We start from the raw sequence: 15,481 nt of genomic DNA, 5'->3' as shown, positions 1-15,481 counted from the left end.
TTCGGTGTGTGCTGCCCAGAGATGCTTCCATAAGACCCTGGGAGCGCAGAGATGGCCAGACTTCCGACAGGGCCCAGGGAGGGTCTCCAGGGAGTCAGGAACCTTTGAGACAGGCTTTGAAGGATGAGTAGGGCATCCATGGGCAGAGGTGAGGGAGGCATGATGCCAGCAGAAGAGGCCGCAGGAGCGAAAGGAGGGGGAGGGAAGTCCAGAGGAGGCATAAGTCAAGCTCTGGGGAGGGGAGGGAAATTGGAGGAGTGGGAGAAGCAAAACCAGCTGATCTGCTCCTGCAAAAACATTCACTGAAAAAGTGAAAAAGAATAAACCATTCACTGACCTCAGGGCCTCCCCATCAGCCTCTCCTTCCAGCCTCTCTGAGCAGTTCAGCCCAGAGCCTGGCAGCCAGGCCTTCCTCCATCTCACCACTCCCCTGCCCCCCCCACCCCCACCCCAGGCTCTCACTGTGTCCCAAGCTCCCACGGCCCTCCCAGTGGCCACATCTCTGTTCATGTCGGGCCTCTTTTACAGAATGCCTCTTCCTCCCTTTCCTACCCATCTCTAGCACTCTTCTTCCAGGGAGTCTCTACTGACGGCTTCAGCTCAGCCTGATCCCCAGGTTGTATGGCATAATAGAAATAATCAGACTTCAGGGGACTTCCTTGGTGGTCCGGGAGGTAAAGAATCTGCCTTCCAAAGTGGGGGAACAGGGGTTTGATCCCTGGTCGGGGAACTAAGATCCCACATGTCGCAGGGCAACCAAGCCTGTATGCTACAACTGGAGAGAAGCTCTTGAGCTGCACCTAAAGATCTTGCATGCCCAACTAAGACCCAATGTAGCCAAATAAATAAATACTTTTAATTTTAAAAAAATCAGGCTTTAAAGTTGTAGAGAAATGAGTTCAAATCCCATCTCTGCAGTATGATCTTGAGTTACTTGCCGTCTCTTTTTAATAGTATTTCTCAGCTACATATTGCCAAAGTACCATGGGTTACTGGGCAAATTCATCCTCATTTCATTATCACCACGACTCTATGAGGTATGTACTGTTATCATTCCCATCTTATTAGTGAGGAAACTGACACTCACAGAAGTTAAGCAACTGGTCCAAGGTCACACAGCTAGGAGTGGCAGAGCTGGGTTTCCAGTCTGGTGTGCCAGGCTCCAATGTCTCTGCCACTAAGCACCAAAGGACCCACTGAATCACTTCCTTTGAATGAGCATTTATTAGGCACCTCCTATGTGCCAAGGGTATACTGGGTCTGGAGATGTGGCAGGGCACAGGCAGACAAGGGCCCACTTTCAAAGAGGTTTTAGCTGGAATCTGTTTCCTCCTCCGTAAGATGCAGGATAATGAGCCCCAAGTGCATAAACTGGAGTAAAGATTATATAGGATCTCATTGGTTACTGACTCCCTCCTATAATCCAGAGGACCTCGTGTGTATTGACCCCCTCTCTCCTCCACAGCCAGCAGACCTGCACTCCCATACTTGCCAGGATCTGTCATTGACCTGCTAGGTGGCCTTGGGCAGGTCACGTTATTCTCTAAGCCCCAGTTTTCTCATCTATAACTTGGGGCTACCAAGTTAGTAGTAATAGCCACCCCTGAGGGAGGCTCTAAGAATTAAATGAGATTATACACAGCACTGCTGGGCACACAGTTGGTGCTCAACAGAAAGTTAATCCTCATCTCTTCACACTTGCACTCACACCCAGGACCCACACAGTGAAGCAGGGTCATCATTTCTCTGAGACTTAACAAGCATCGTGGTGGAAATAGCAAAGAGGTCCCTTCAATGGCCTCAAGGTGGCAAGAGAGCTCCACACAGGACTGTGATGGGCCATCAGGGGCACTGACAAGGCTGGCCCAATCCTGACCTATCTACCCACCTCCGCCACCCGCCCTGCCATCCCTCACTGTGAAGGGGGAGCACAGACCTCTCACCACCCTCCCACCTGTGCCCAGACAGAGGCAGGTGGCCTCAGGGCGCCCTTGGTGTCATCTGGGCAGTCCCACACTCAGCCCTGGTTTCCTTCACTGTCCCATGTCCACCTGCTAGGGGCGCTGTTGCAGGCTGAGCTTTGGGTCCAGGAGTCCTGAGTTCTAGTCCAGTATCCCCATCTCTGAGCTATACCTGTGGGATTAGGAAGACTTCCCACCTAATTGGGCTATTATGGGGATTAAGTGGGATAACGTATAGAGACTGTGAGGTTATACACCTTTATTATTAAAATCTGGCCAGTTCCTTTCCAACCCTTCCCATGTGGCATGGAGAAAGAACTCTTAATTGACTAGGAACATTTCCCAGCTCACCCACCCTGGCTGGGGAACCTCAGGTAGATCACTTAATCTCTCTCAGCCTTGTTTATCTCATCTGTAAAATGGGAATAATCCCTACCCAGCCAAGGTGTCAGGAGACTGGGATAAAATATATATATTAAGTGACTGACATGGTGTTTGGCACATAGTAGTCGGACACGACTGAAGCGACTTAGCAGCAGCAGCAGCAGCAAAATACAAAGGTAGGATCAGCTGGTATTATTAAAATCATTATTCTGATCAAGAAATGCCTACTTACCCTTCAAGGCCTACTTACCCCATGTCACTTCCTCTTGGGATCTCCCTTGATCTCCCCATGGCAGTCATGGCTTCTTCCTCTGGATTCCCAAAGCTCTGGTGCCCTTCTAACACAGATCTTTACTAACGCATGTTTTGAGTGTCTTACGTGCATGTGTGAGGCACTGAATTTGGGTGCAGGACATAAATAAGATAAACAAGACATGTTCTGTATTCCCATGGAGCTTCCATTCTAGTAGTGGGGACAGACTGTGAATGTGTCAATAGGTAGAAAATTTAGGAGCAGAGTCAGTAAAACAAGAAAACAAAGTAACATAGACTTTAGTTTCTTGGGCTCCAAAATCACTGCAGATGGTGATTGCAGCCATGAAATTAAAAGATGCTTGCTCCTTGGGAGAGAAGCTATGACAAACCTAGACAGCATATAAAAAAGCAGAGACATTACTTTACCAATAAAGGTCCATCTAGTCAAGGCTATGGTTTTTCTAGTGGCCATGTATGGATGTGAGAGTTGGACCCTAAAGAAGCCTGAGCGCCAAAGAACTGATGCTTCTGAACTGTGGTGTTGGAGAAGACTCTTCTAGGTCTTCTAGAAGACCCTTGGACTTCAAGGAGAGTCCCTTGGACTGCAAGGAGATCCAACCAGTCCATCCTAAAGGAAATTAATCCTGAATATTCATCGGAGGGACTGATGCTGAGGCTGAGGCTCCAGTACTTTGGCCACCTGATGCAAAGAACTGACTCATTTGAAAAGACCCTGATGCTGGGAAAGATTGAAGGCAGGAGAAGGGGACAAGAGGATGAGATAGTTGGATGGCATCACCGACTCAATGGACGAGTCTGAGCAAGCTCCAGGAGACGGTGAAGGACAGGGAAGCCTGGTGTGCCACAATCCATGGGGTCGCAAAGAGTTGGACATGACTGATTGATTGAACAACTAACAATTTAAGCTGCGTATATAGTGAGGTTACAGAATGCTTTGTGGAGTAGACATTTAGGTTGATTTCTGGATGACCAAAAAAAAAAAAAGCAGTCTTGCAAAGATCTGGAAGAATCATTTTCCAGAAAGAACTAGTGCAAAGGCCCTGACGCAGAATAAGCATGGCACATCTGGAACATCGTGAGTACTGAGCGTGCCTGTCACCGTCTCTACGTCGCCACTTCTAGATGAAAACTTTTGAGGGCAGAGATCTAATTTACTGAGTCCACAACACAGAACAGCCCTGGAGCTCTGAACAACCGTGGCATTATGGTAATAATGAGAATGAATCGGCTGGCCCTTCTGCAGCCCATTCACTTCTTGGAGGACTCCACCTAGGTTGCCCAGGCAGGCAGGGACTCCCTTTCGAGACCAACACCACCCAGGGCAGAGTTGTTGGCAAAAGGAAGCGGAAGAGGTGCCCACAGTCACACAGCCAGCAAGCAGCAGAGATGGGCCATGAAGCCAGTTTCCTCTGTTCCTCTGCCTCGCTGGCCACTCTTCTGTCCTGTGCACCCCACTTGCCCTCTCCCTCCCTGAGCTGGGAGGTCAGGAGCCTCAAGCCTCAGAAGAGGTAACCACTGTGGATCAGGACTCTCCTCAGCTCCTGCTCCAAACCCAGGTACAGAGCAAAGACCCTACAAGCTCCTTCTTCACGAAGTCCTGCCCAGTCAGGAAGCCTGAGCTTGTGCCCTCCAGCCCTGGATGTGGATGAGATCAGACTGAAAGGCAGGCCTTGGGGCTGAAGACTGGGATCCTGAAGGCAGCAGGACAGCAAAGCCCTGGGCTCCAGGACCAGCGCTGTCATTCTGGCCCTGCAGCCTCCACCTCTCCCGGGCAGCCAGAGCCACAATTCCCAGAGTCAGCACACAGTGGGCCTGCCACACAGTATATCATTATCTGGCAGGATTTGGGGGCCTGACAAGGACTATTAGTAGCAAACAAGGCTTAACAGAAGGAGCCCTTGTCCCCAGGGAAGAATGACATGGTAACCTCTGATCCAGTCACCTTCCATGATCCAACAAAATTTCACTGGAAAAGTTTTATTGAAAAAAAAAAATTGTACAAATAAGTTCTTGGTTTGACAGCAACAAAGGCTCATTTCCCCACTTTCCTCCCCATTTTTGAAAATCTATAAAAGGAAAAAAACAATGTTCATCCCCGTGATGCCTGACCGGAGTCTGCCCAAACCCACCCCCCTCCATGAGCTATTTCTTAACCCCCTCTCTGGAGTCAGACTCACTGTGGGAGTACCTGTCCCAGGGGCTGCAGCACCTAGTTTTATCGATGAAGGAAGTTGGGAGAAGATTGGGAGGGGGCTGAGGTGGTGGTCATGTCAGGAAGAGGGCCCCCATTCCATGAGGGCTTGGCTGAACCCCCAGCTCGATTCCATCTCACAGATGAGAAAGCACTGGGCTATAAATATGAACACTGATTGAGGCAGGCTGGATCCCAGGACTGAGAGCGGGGCTTGACGACTGCCGCCCAGCTCCCATGGGACACGGGGTCTCTGGGCTCAGCATCATGACACCTGGGGGACCATGTCCAAGCAGAGTGAATCCAGGCCGGGAAGGGCTGCTCAGACACACAGGAAGCCCCATTTTCCCACCCCCACCCCACAGACTATCCAAGGTCAGTACCTCAGCTCCCCCACCCCCGTAGCACCCATGTGTCTCAGGAGCCTCCCACTGCCCCCTGCCATCCCACACCCACCCTGGGGCCCTACAACTCGTCTCGCATCTTGTCGCCCTTGGGCCGGACTAGGCGGCCGATGAACAGCAGAGAGCCGCTCTGGGTGTCTCGAACCAGGAAGATGAAGGGGTGGTCGGCGTAGAAGAGCTTGGGGCTGCGCAGCTCCTCACGCCCATAGATGTCCTGGTCGAAGGGGTTGCCGTCCGTGTCCCACTCGAAGGCAGTGGCGTGGAACACGCTGGCCAGGTACAGGTCCTTCTTGCCTGACATGCGAGATAGGTCTGCCTTGTTCTTGTCGATGGCCTCAGTCAGACCCAGCCCAGCCAAGTGTTTCTGTAGGACCAGGTGGATGATGGTGAAACCATGGTAGGCAAAGTTCCTAGACCCTTACCCTCCACCCACACCACCCACTGTCTCTCCTCTTCTCTGAGCAGAAGTTACCATTCCCTGGCCACCTTCTGTGTGCCAGACATGGTGTGGAAACTGCAAACCACTTTCCTAATTCATGACAGCCCTGCAAGAGCTTCCAATCACCACTTCACAGATGAGGAAACCAAGACTCAGGGGGAAAAGGCAGAATATATGCCTGGACCCACTGAGCAATCTTGACCTGTGGTATGAGTAGTAGACAGCCAGCATCAGCCTCCCCAGGGGCTTATATGAAATGTACATTTCCTGATCCAGCCCAGAGCCTCTGAATCACAGTGTCTGTAGGTGGACGAGAAACCCTTCTTAACCAACTCTCCAGGTAATTCTTGACACACTCATGTTCAAGAAAGACTGACCTAAGGACAGCTCTGACCACATCACTCTGGGGCTTAAAATCTTTCCAGAGTGATACGAAGACTGGGATTTGCTTCAAGATAATCTGATGGTGCTCTAGTTGATGTTGAGTGATGGATACATGAGGGTTCCTCAATCTATTTTTAAAATGTTAATATATTTCCATACTATTTCAAAAGTTAAAACACACACACTCTCTCTCTCTCTCTTCTCTCTCTCTTTCCAAGGCTCTGCACAGCCCCTGGAAGCCAAGGACAAGCTCTTTCCTAGGAACTGTGCTTGCATCACAGGTTCACCCCCTAGCATGTACCACTCTGCTCTCCGTGCAACAGCTTCCCTGAAACTGCCTCCTCAATAGCATCTTTGTGTCTACCCTGTCTCTCTAAGGCCCTTTAGACACCACGTCTTCTGGGGAGCCTTCCCAGCCCCACGAGACTGGAGCCACACAGCCCTGGCCTCGCTCTATCAGTGTGTGGTCCTGTTGTCTCTCCCACCTGGCTCAGTGCTCCCTCAAGGCAGGGCCCATGTTCGGGGCTCACCCTGCTCTCAGTGCAGAAGAGGCGGTGGTAAAGAACTGTCGGCTGAGTGAACAGCAGCCCTCAGGGCCCAGCTTCTAGAGGACAGTGCATTTCCCCAGCACGGCCAAACTGGCCTGAGACCTAGGGGCCTGAGAGTCCGGCTGTCCCGAGAGAGGCATTCGAGGCCCAGCGATTCCAGTCCCCACGGCTGCACAAATTACCCACTTGGAATTTTCCACTTCAATCTACTGTAGGGTGATAGATAGTGTGTCCACCCAGGGTGCCAGGAAAACATGGGAGAAAGAAGAGGAGTCAGGTGATGGCAACTGCAGAATGGGCTGGGGGAGTGTCAGAACAAGCCCAGGAGGGAGACGGGTATGGCTTCTCTCTGGAAACCTCATGCTGTCTACCGCACAGACCACACAAGTTCTACCAGTCTCTAGCTTGGAGTCTAAGCCCCATCTCATCTCAAGCTTTCTCCTCCACACTCCCTCAGCAGCAAGTCTGAATCAATTCTGCAGGCAAGGGATCGCCTACAGAACCATTTCTGGAACCTAAGGGAGGAATGAGATGAAAGTTTTCCTTTTTGAACAGAGGAAAAAAAAAAATCTCTCCTGACTGACAAAAAGGCCACCCTGAGTCTCCACCTGAGAACTGTAGCCCCAGCACTGACTATCCAGGGTAACCTGAGCAAGTCACTGCTTCTCTCTGAGCTGCTGCCCACCACCCAGGGTGGTCATGAGGGGGAAACGACGCTTAGCAGGTTGGTTAAGTTTCCAGCCAAGTGACTCAGAGCTGTAAGCTATTATTAGTCTTACTAGTGCATGGGGAACAACCCTCCAGCTTGAATAGTGGAGGCATACCCTAGAGACATTGCGGGTTTGGTTCCAGACCACCACAATAAAGTGAATATTGCAATAAAGTGAGTCAAATTTTTTGCTTTCCCAATGCATATAAACGTTATGTGTGCACTATAGTCTATTAAGTCTGAAACAGCATTATCTCTTAAAACAATGTATGTACCTTAATTAAAAATATTTTATTGCTAAAATGCTAACCATCATCTGAGTCTTTAGGGAGCTATAACCTTTTGCTGGTGGAGGGTTTGAAATATTGAGAGAATTACCAAAATGGGACCCAGAGACATGAAATGAGCAAACGCTGTTGGAAAAGTGGAGCCAGACTTGCTTGACGTAGAGTTGCCATAAATTTGTTAAAAAAAAAAAAATTGCAATAAAGAAAAGCACGATAAAATGAGGTATGCCTACACCTTGTGCCGAGAGGCAGCACAGCGTTAAGATTAAGGACATGGCTTGGTGCTAAATGTCTGAGTTAGTGACTGTATGACTCTGGATAAGTTATTTAACTTTCCTGAGCCTGTTTCCTCATCTGTAAGATAAGGCTGATAGTCCTGCCTAATATGGTGTTGAGGATTAAGAATTTCATACATGCAGAGTGCTTAGGAAGTGTGCCTGGCACACAGCAGGTGCTGAATTATACTTAAGTATTGATGTTGTATCTTCCCAAAGGCAGGGACCATGCCCCCCTCCCTCAGCACAGCCCAGTACTGCCTGGACACCCAGAGGGGCTCAGGACAGACCCGCCGAGCTGGTGACAGACCACCCCCCCCCCAACTCTAAGCCCTGCAGGCCCGAGTTGGGCCTCCCCTCACCTGCAGGTCGTGGGTCACCTCCACGACTCCCTTAGGCAGGGAGATGGCCACAGCCTTCTTCTGCATCTTGCCCATCCAGACCTTCAGCTGCTCTTTGGTCAGCAGCTTTTCCAGGCGCTCAAGGGGCTCCACGTGGTGGGGCATGATGATGATGAGGCTGGACAGCTTGTGCGCCAGCGGCATCTCCACCATCTGCAGCTTCTCCTTCTCGTCATCATAGTAGTTGTAGAGACCTGGGAGAAAAGCCGAAAGGGTACTGGGCATGCTGTGGGGCGAGGGCGGGCCAGGCCCTAAGCACCCTCGGGGCCCCACACTGCCCACCCGCCCAGCCCACCCTACTCTGCAAGGCACCTACCTGTCCGGTGCATCATGGTGACACCCACGGTATAGGAACGGGTCACCATGAAGCCTCGGTTGTCCACCATCTTGTGGTGGAATCTCTCGTCCCAGTGCGCTGTAGCAGGAAATAGAACACAAGATCAGAAACAGATGCGCTGCTCTCCTGACCCTGGTAAAGACACACTCCCAGCTGAGTATCCCGGATGAGTCACCCCTGCCACAGGCCTTCGTTCCAGTCTTTGAGGCTCGGCTGCAGCCCACCTCCTCACTGAGCACCCAGTCCCGAGTACACGTTCCTGCTTTCGGAATGGGGACATGCTGCCTGGAAACAGGGCTCTCTACACACAGTCAGGGCCTGGCAGTTTCCGCATGACAGGAAATATGTCCAAACGGAGGACCCTCAGTCCAGCCACAGCCATGTCCGCCTCTGCCCTGATCCCTGCCAGGCATTTGGGCAACACGTGCTGAGCTGAACTCCCCACACCCCCTACCAGCTGAGGTTTGTGCCCCAAGATTGCCTTTAATTCTTGTCTGTAAGCCCTGTCCCTGTGACCAAAAAACATGACCCCCAAAACCCTGCATATGAGTCCTGACCAATGTCACATCCAGACCCATGTTCAAATTCAGTCTCAGTCACCAACTGGCTGCAAGACCTTTCACCACTCCGATCTTAGTCCCCTCATTTGTCAAACAGGGGCACCTCATCCTCATAGCAGCCTGTAAGAGCAACAGTGCTATCCATATAGGTACTCAGAAGTACACATTAAGCCCAAATCAAATCTTCAATTCAAGATGCACTTGGACATGAGTCTGGGTTCTCTCCTCCTAGCTCAGCCTGTTTTATCACCTATGAAATGGAGGTAACACCTCCTACCCTCAAAGTGGCTTTGAGCATTAGGCATGATCACAGGTGTGGAGCCAGCTCATTACTGAGGCAGAAATGATAACCGAATTTAATTCCAAGACAATCCACAACAACTCTGATGTGATGCAACACATCCTGTGGAGTCCTTCGGCTGGGCTTGTATCTGTGTCCCATTCCTTTAGACACAACACTGTGCTGTGCTGTGCTGAGTCGCTCAGTCGTGTCTGACTCTGCGACCCCATGGACTGGGCCTGCCAGGCTCCTGTGTCCACCAGGATTCTCCAGACAGGAATCCTGGAGTGGGTTGCCATGCCCTCCTCCAGGGTATCTTTCTGACCCAGGGATCGAATCCAGGTCTCTCGCATTGTTCTTTACCATCTGAACCACCAGAAAAGCCCAAGAATACGGGAATGGGTAGCCTATCCCTTCTCTAGGGGATCTTCCTGACCCAGTAATCCAAGTGAGGTCTCCTGAATTGAAGGCAAATTCTTTACCAGCTGGGCTACCAGGGAAGCCCCAGACACAACACTACACCTCCCTAAACCTAGTTTGTCATATATAAAGAGTTCAATAACTGCCTCCCTCCATGTCCACGGGTTGTTGTTAATGAGGACTGGTGCTTGGCACAGAAATACTGATTGATCAGACTTGCCGGGGGCGGGGCCTCGGGGAGAGGAGACCCCGCCCCACCCTGCCCCGCCCCACTAGACTCACGCTTAAAGAACATGGCATTGACCAGCAGCGCGCCATCGGTGCGCTCCACGTCCTTGGTGACCTCGGGCAGCTTGCCGTCGGTGGTCTGTGCCGCCCACTCGTTGATGGACTGCAGGGCGCTCCGCTTGTCGCGGAAGTTGATCTTGGAGTGCTCACAATTGTAGTGCTGTTTGCTGCTACGCACGAAGTCCTCTGCGAAGCTCACGGAGCTGGGCCCATACAGGCGGCTGCCCAGCTTCCAGGTGACGTTGCGCGCCGTGCTGTTGCTGAGCGAGCGCAGTAGCTCGCCCAGGCCCGCGTGCACCTCATCGTCGCGCAGCTGCTCGGCGCTCAGCACCGCCTTGGCCTGCGACGCCGTGGCCGCCTTGCCGCCCAGCGACACTAGCCCCAGGGACGAGGCCACCACCACGGGTGACAGCAGGATGTTCTCCACCGCCTGGTCCTTGGCCATGGCCTGGTATAGGCTGAAAGCCAGACCGGCGCTGCGCTCAGCCAGCGTGGCCGCCTTGGGGCTCAGTTTATCCGCGGTGCCCGGAGCTGCTGCAGCTGCGGGTTTCTTCACCTCAGCGGCCAGGGCCCTGGCCAGGAGGCAGATGGTGCTGATGAGCAGGAGGGCACGCATGGCTGGGAGGTGGGTTGTGAGCACCGAGGAGGACCTATGAGGGTGGCAGAGACAGGGCACTCCTGAAGCCCCAGTTGTTCTTCCCCTGCACCCATCCCCACCCTTCTGGCTGCCACGGAGTCCCCTAGAGATGGGAGTGGGAGAGTCCAGAGCTCTGGGGAGCCCAGACCTAACTCCAGGTTGCCCAAACTGGGGCTCTCCATCTGCCCGATCTCTCAGAGGCCTTCTTTGACTCCTCATCTAAAGCAAGCAAATAGCCACCTCAGCTGTATTTATTTCTCACACTGAACTTAACATTTACACTCGTGTCTGTTACATATGTTTCCACCACAGACCTGGAAGTCTGTGTCCTCCAGGAGGGCAGCACACACAGCCCGTCTGGCTTCCCTTTATAGTCCCCTGTGCCCAGCATGCAACAGGCCTCAGCTATTCCTGAATGAACAGAAACCAGGGCCACTTGGCCAAACCCAGGCTCTTCAGTTTGCTGAAGGTTAGCTCAGATCTCTTACAACCTTGGGACCCTTTTCCAGTGGGCGGGGCAAAGTGGGAGACGAGCTGAGGGTCTGCATGGAACTCAGGGGCCTGGACAGAGGATGTCATGTGGGCGGAGGTGCAGTGTTCCTCCCCCACGCCTTCCCTTCTGTGTTGGGATGTTAATGAGTCACCGGTAGGTTCACTGATTAAAAGAGAGAGAACCCAGATGCTCTACTCTGCTGCCCCAAAGGGTGACCTTGAGTCTGAAAATGTGCATGTGTGTGTGGCCACCCCTCACTAAGTCTCGGGCTCCCATTTTCCAAGTGGGTCTTGGTCTCCATGCCCAGGCCTCTATCTTGGCAGGACGTGCCTGCCCACCACCCCTGGAGCAGGTGGGAAATCCCCAGGACAAAAGGAGGGGGATGGGAGGTGGGGTAGGTTTCCTGAGAGGAAGGATATTAAGGGACCGGGCACGTTGCAGCTCAAAGGAACACTGACACCCCCTCCCGTTCACCAGAGGCTGGTGGCCAGAAGTGTATTCAGTCTCCCAGGAAGCAAGGGCCACTCAGATTCCATTCTGCCCTCCCATTCCCATCTGGCAGAGATCGCCACACATGCCCACCTACACTGTGGCTTCAGGACTGCCATCCTCAAGCCACAGCTGTCGCAGGGTCCCCTACGACAAGCCCCTCGCCCCTCTCTGGGGCCTCCCATCAGGACAGTCTCTCCACATGGACTTATTTCCACACTCGCCCCACTTTGAGATCATTTCCGCCTCTCCTTCAGGCAGCACAAAGGAAGACGAGATGAGATGATAGGGCAAAGAAAAGGGCTGGAAGGAACTGTGGTAGAAGCTGGGATCCCACTGCGCTGGCAGATCCCAACTCGTGGTCCTCAAGGTGGGAAACTCAGAATCCTGGTGAACGACCCTCAGTATTTGGGAAGGAGGGAAGGCCACCAAGACCCACAACTGCCTGGGAGAAGGTACCAAAGAGAACTGGAGCCTAAAGTAGGGATTGCAGAGGTAAGATAGTTTTACCCTATAGGATATCTCTGGGCCCAGGTCACCTTCCTCCCACCAGGCCTAGAGCCTCATAGGCAGAGGGCCTATATAATTATTGTACAAACAAGGACACTTGGACACTTAAGAGAGTAAAATGGTAATCAGTTCAGTTCAGTCGCTCAGTCGTGTCTGACTCTTTGCGACCCCATGAACCGCAGCACACCAGGCCACCCTGTCCATCACCAACTCCCAGAGTTCACTCAAACTCATGTCCATCAAGTCGGTGAGAATACTACTAATTATTATGCCAGGACAACAGGCATATGGTCATCCTATTCAAAGGCCGCCTTTAGTCCAAAGAGCGGATGCCAGAGCTTGGACTTCTGCAGAGGTCACCAGCATCCCCCGGAGAGATAATCTAGGAGCCCAGTTCACAGTCCTGCCACGTGGCAGGCACTATCTTGACAGCCCCCACCCCCAGCCAACCAGAACCTCAAAGGGCTGGGAGGGGCTTTTCAAGAAAGCTCCAAATGACTAGTTTGGGATTCCTCAGGCAGCCACATAGCTGCGCTCCTGTTCCTACTGCCGGCTCCGGGTGACGTGGCAGGCTGGGAACTGAATTCTCTCCACCCGCCCGCAGAGGGGGGCTTCCAGCCTGGGAAGCCGGAGGCCCGGGGTCAGGTCCCAGGGCGTGGGCTGCCACGGAGCCTTTCTGGCCCCAGTTTCGAGACCACAACATCAGACTCTGCAGGGAGATGTGCGGCGAGGGTGAAGGGCTGTTAACCCAGTGTCAGGAACGGAGGAAGGCAAGTCACTGCAAGCAAGCCAGCCTTCCACAGCCCAGCCCCTGTTGCCACAGAGAAATCCCAGCCCTGAGGCCAAGGTTAGATGATTTATGGTCCCACAAAGAAAAATACACAATCACAGAACCAAGGCCTGTGCCCACAGCTAGCCAGAAGGAGACTGGATTCCAGGCTTTTTAAGTAGATGAAAGGGAAGCAGATTGGCGGAGGTGTGGGAGCACCAGAAAGGGTCTCAAACACTTGAGGAGGTCTAAAGTACCTTGAAACTGCCTCAGGGGGAGGTCAAGGCCTGCCTTTTTCATTCTGAAAGAAAGCAGAAGAGTGAGGAGGATGGGGTAGGGCAGAGCTGGGTGGCGGTGAGGACAGGCCTGGAAGGCCCAGCCCCGCTAAGGGACCCCCATCTATTCTGCCCCTGGCAGAAGGTAGGCACAACCAGCTCCAGATCTGGGGGACCTCAGACGTCATCCACTTCACTGCATAGCAGGAGAAACTGAGGCCAGAGAGGGGCAGGGAGCCACCTCCATCCGTCAAGGATCAGTGGGGGTCGGGCTTCCTAGCACAGGGCTCCCTCCTCCCAGAAGCTCCCACTGAGCCCCTCCAGAGGGCTGGATTCAGTGTCCGGTTACAGCCAGTTTTAAAAAAAACATTTCTGCTGGGAATCCCAGTGCCCAGAGACAAAAGAAGGGGACCAGGAGGCCTCAGGAAGGGGGGATGGGCAGATGAACTGTCTGAGGGCAGGAGGGTGTGGTCCCAGCCAGAGATTCCAGAGAACCAAAGCCCCCAGATTTTCCTGCAGCCTCCATCCGGGCCCTGCAGACCAGAGGGACCAGCCGGAAACCCTGGAAGAGGCGGGGCCAGGCTTTCTGGCCATGCTGGAAGCCGGTTTCATTCTTCTCCCTCCACTCCAGTCACCTCAGGAATGTCCCTAAGCTGGGGGCAGGGAACCCCGGCCTTTGAAGTAACCTTAACGCTGCAGTGACTCCAGGAACCAGGTGGCGGCGGAGAGAATTAGAGCGGGTGACCAAAAGCATTCTAGGGAGCCCCCTCCATCCCTGTCCGTCCACCCTTCTCTGGGGGGATGCAGACCTGGTCACCTCCTCAGCCTCTTTTTGGAGGGAGGTGGGGGAGACTGGTGCTAGCCAAGTCCCTCTTTTAGTTGCCATCACCTAGGCATACAGGCTGCTGATCAGAAATGGAGTCGCGGTGGGTGACTCCTCCCAAACCGTGGGGAACCCAAAAGCCAAGACAGCCCCCAGGAAAAGTCAAGGTTATTTCACCTCCTCTCTCCGCTACCCTTCCTCAGGAGGCTCAGATACCCCCCATCAAGCCTGTGAGGAGGCTGGTCCACTGGCCCTTGGGCCTCAACCCATAACTGGAGGCACAGGGACATGCAAAGACAGCCTGGCCTCCCTGTTCTTGCTGGAAGGAACTCCAGACCCGGATCCTCCCTCCTTGATCCTGCAGAGAGAGGAGCCTCAGCATCGTGGCCCCCAGCCCGCCTGTTCCCTCCTGGCCACCACCACTCCTGCTCCAGACTTCTGGGGAACCTTGCACTTTCTCCGGGCCCTGGGAGTGTCCCGAGTGCCCATCCCGGCTCCATCTCTGCGGTGGCCCTCAGGCTCTCTCCGCCGTCACCATCTAGTCTCCATCTCCAACTCTCCAGCTGCCCCTAAAAGTGCAGGGACTCCAGTCTGCGGGCTTAGTCTACGGCTCTGGTTGGCCCCTAAACCCTCGCCCGGGCCGCTCTCCCCTCTCATTCCCTTGAGTCCCCCTAAAAAACTCCCCCTGCTCCCCGCCGCTCCCCCCGGCCACCCCCGCCCCTCACCTGGCCGGGCTGGGCTGGCGCCGGGACCGCAGTCACAGTGCCACACTGGAGCCGCGAATGGATTCCACTCTCCGCCGCGCCCCCGCGCTCCAGATCTATATATGGCGTTCCCCTACCCCACCTCCCGCCCGTCCCGAGAAACTTCTGGAAAGTTGGAAAAGCTTCCGGAGGGCGCCCCTGCCTCGCCAAAAAAAGCCAGAGACCTCCCCCAAACCGCCCCGGCTTCCGCCCCCTCCTTCTGCAGGCAGTCGGCCGGCCCCTGGGTCCTACTGCCCTGCTTATCGGACGCGATAGCAGCGCCCAGGCGGAGCGAGCGGGCATCCTTCGACTCAGTTGAGACTCTGGAGTTCGGACCGCTTAGATGAAGGGGACACGGGGCTCCCTAGTGAGAGTTACGATCGCTTAGACACAGGGCTTCAGGGTCTACTCCCTGGAGAGGAGCCGCCACACCCCAAATCTCTTTGCACAAGCCGGCTTATCCCTGATCTCACACCTTCCAGCTCCCCTATCCCGACAGCGGATCTGCCTTCAGAAGGATCCACTCCCCCATTCTCGAACTGAAACTGGGGCCCCCTGCCAGCCCTCTCTTCTCTTTTCTCTCAGGGGAGGTGGTCAG

At 53.7% G+C, this 15,481-nt stretch overlaps 1 protein-coding gene across 2 annotated transcripts; it reads right to left on the bottom strand.

The window, feature by feature from the left end:
* Positions 1 to 4,582: 4,582 nt before the first annotated feature.
* SERPINH1 (serpin family H member 1) lies at positions 4,583 to 15,107 on the bottom strand. Of its 2 annotated transcripts, XM_040258856.1 has the most exons (6): positions 14,866 to 15,092; positions 13,300 to 13,343; positions 10,139 to 10,794; positions 8,576 to 8,674; positions 8,221 to 8,453; positions 4,589 to 5,580 (listed from the first exon to the last, which is right to left on the bottom strand). In XM_040258856.1, exons 3-6 carry the CDS (start codon positions 10,758 to 10,760, stop codon positions 5,278 to 5,280), a joined length of 1,257 nt encoding a protein of 418 aa, XP_040114790.1. In that variant the 5' UTR covers positions 10,761 to 10,794; positions 13,300 to 13,343; positions 14,866 to 15,092; the 3' UTR covers positions 4,589 to 5,277. The 2 variants fall into 2 exon arrangements, with proteins under 2 accessions (XP_040114789.1, XP_040114790.1); XM_040258855.1 differs by lacking the exon at positions 13,300 to 13,343 and having other exon boundaries at positions 4,583 to 5,580; positions 14,866 to 15,107.
* Positions 15,108 to 15,481: the final 374 nt, after the last annotated feature.

This window comes from Oryx dammah, unplaced genomic scaffold (assembly GCF_014754425.2).
Source record: "Oryx dammah isolate SB20612 unplaced genomic scaffold, SCBI_Odam_1.1 HiC_scaffold_17, whole genome shotgun sequence".
Classification (NCBI taxonomy): domain Eukaryota; kingdom Metazoa; phylum Chordata; class Mammalia; order Artiodactyla; family Bovidae; genus Oryx; species Oryx dammah.
The sequence above is the reverse complement of the archived record's forward strand: the minus strand, read 5'-3'. Positions and strand labels throughout refer to the sequence as shown.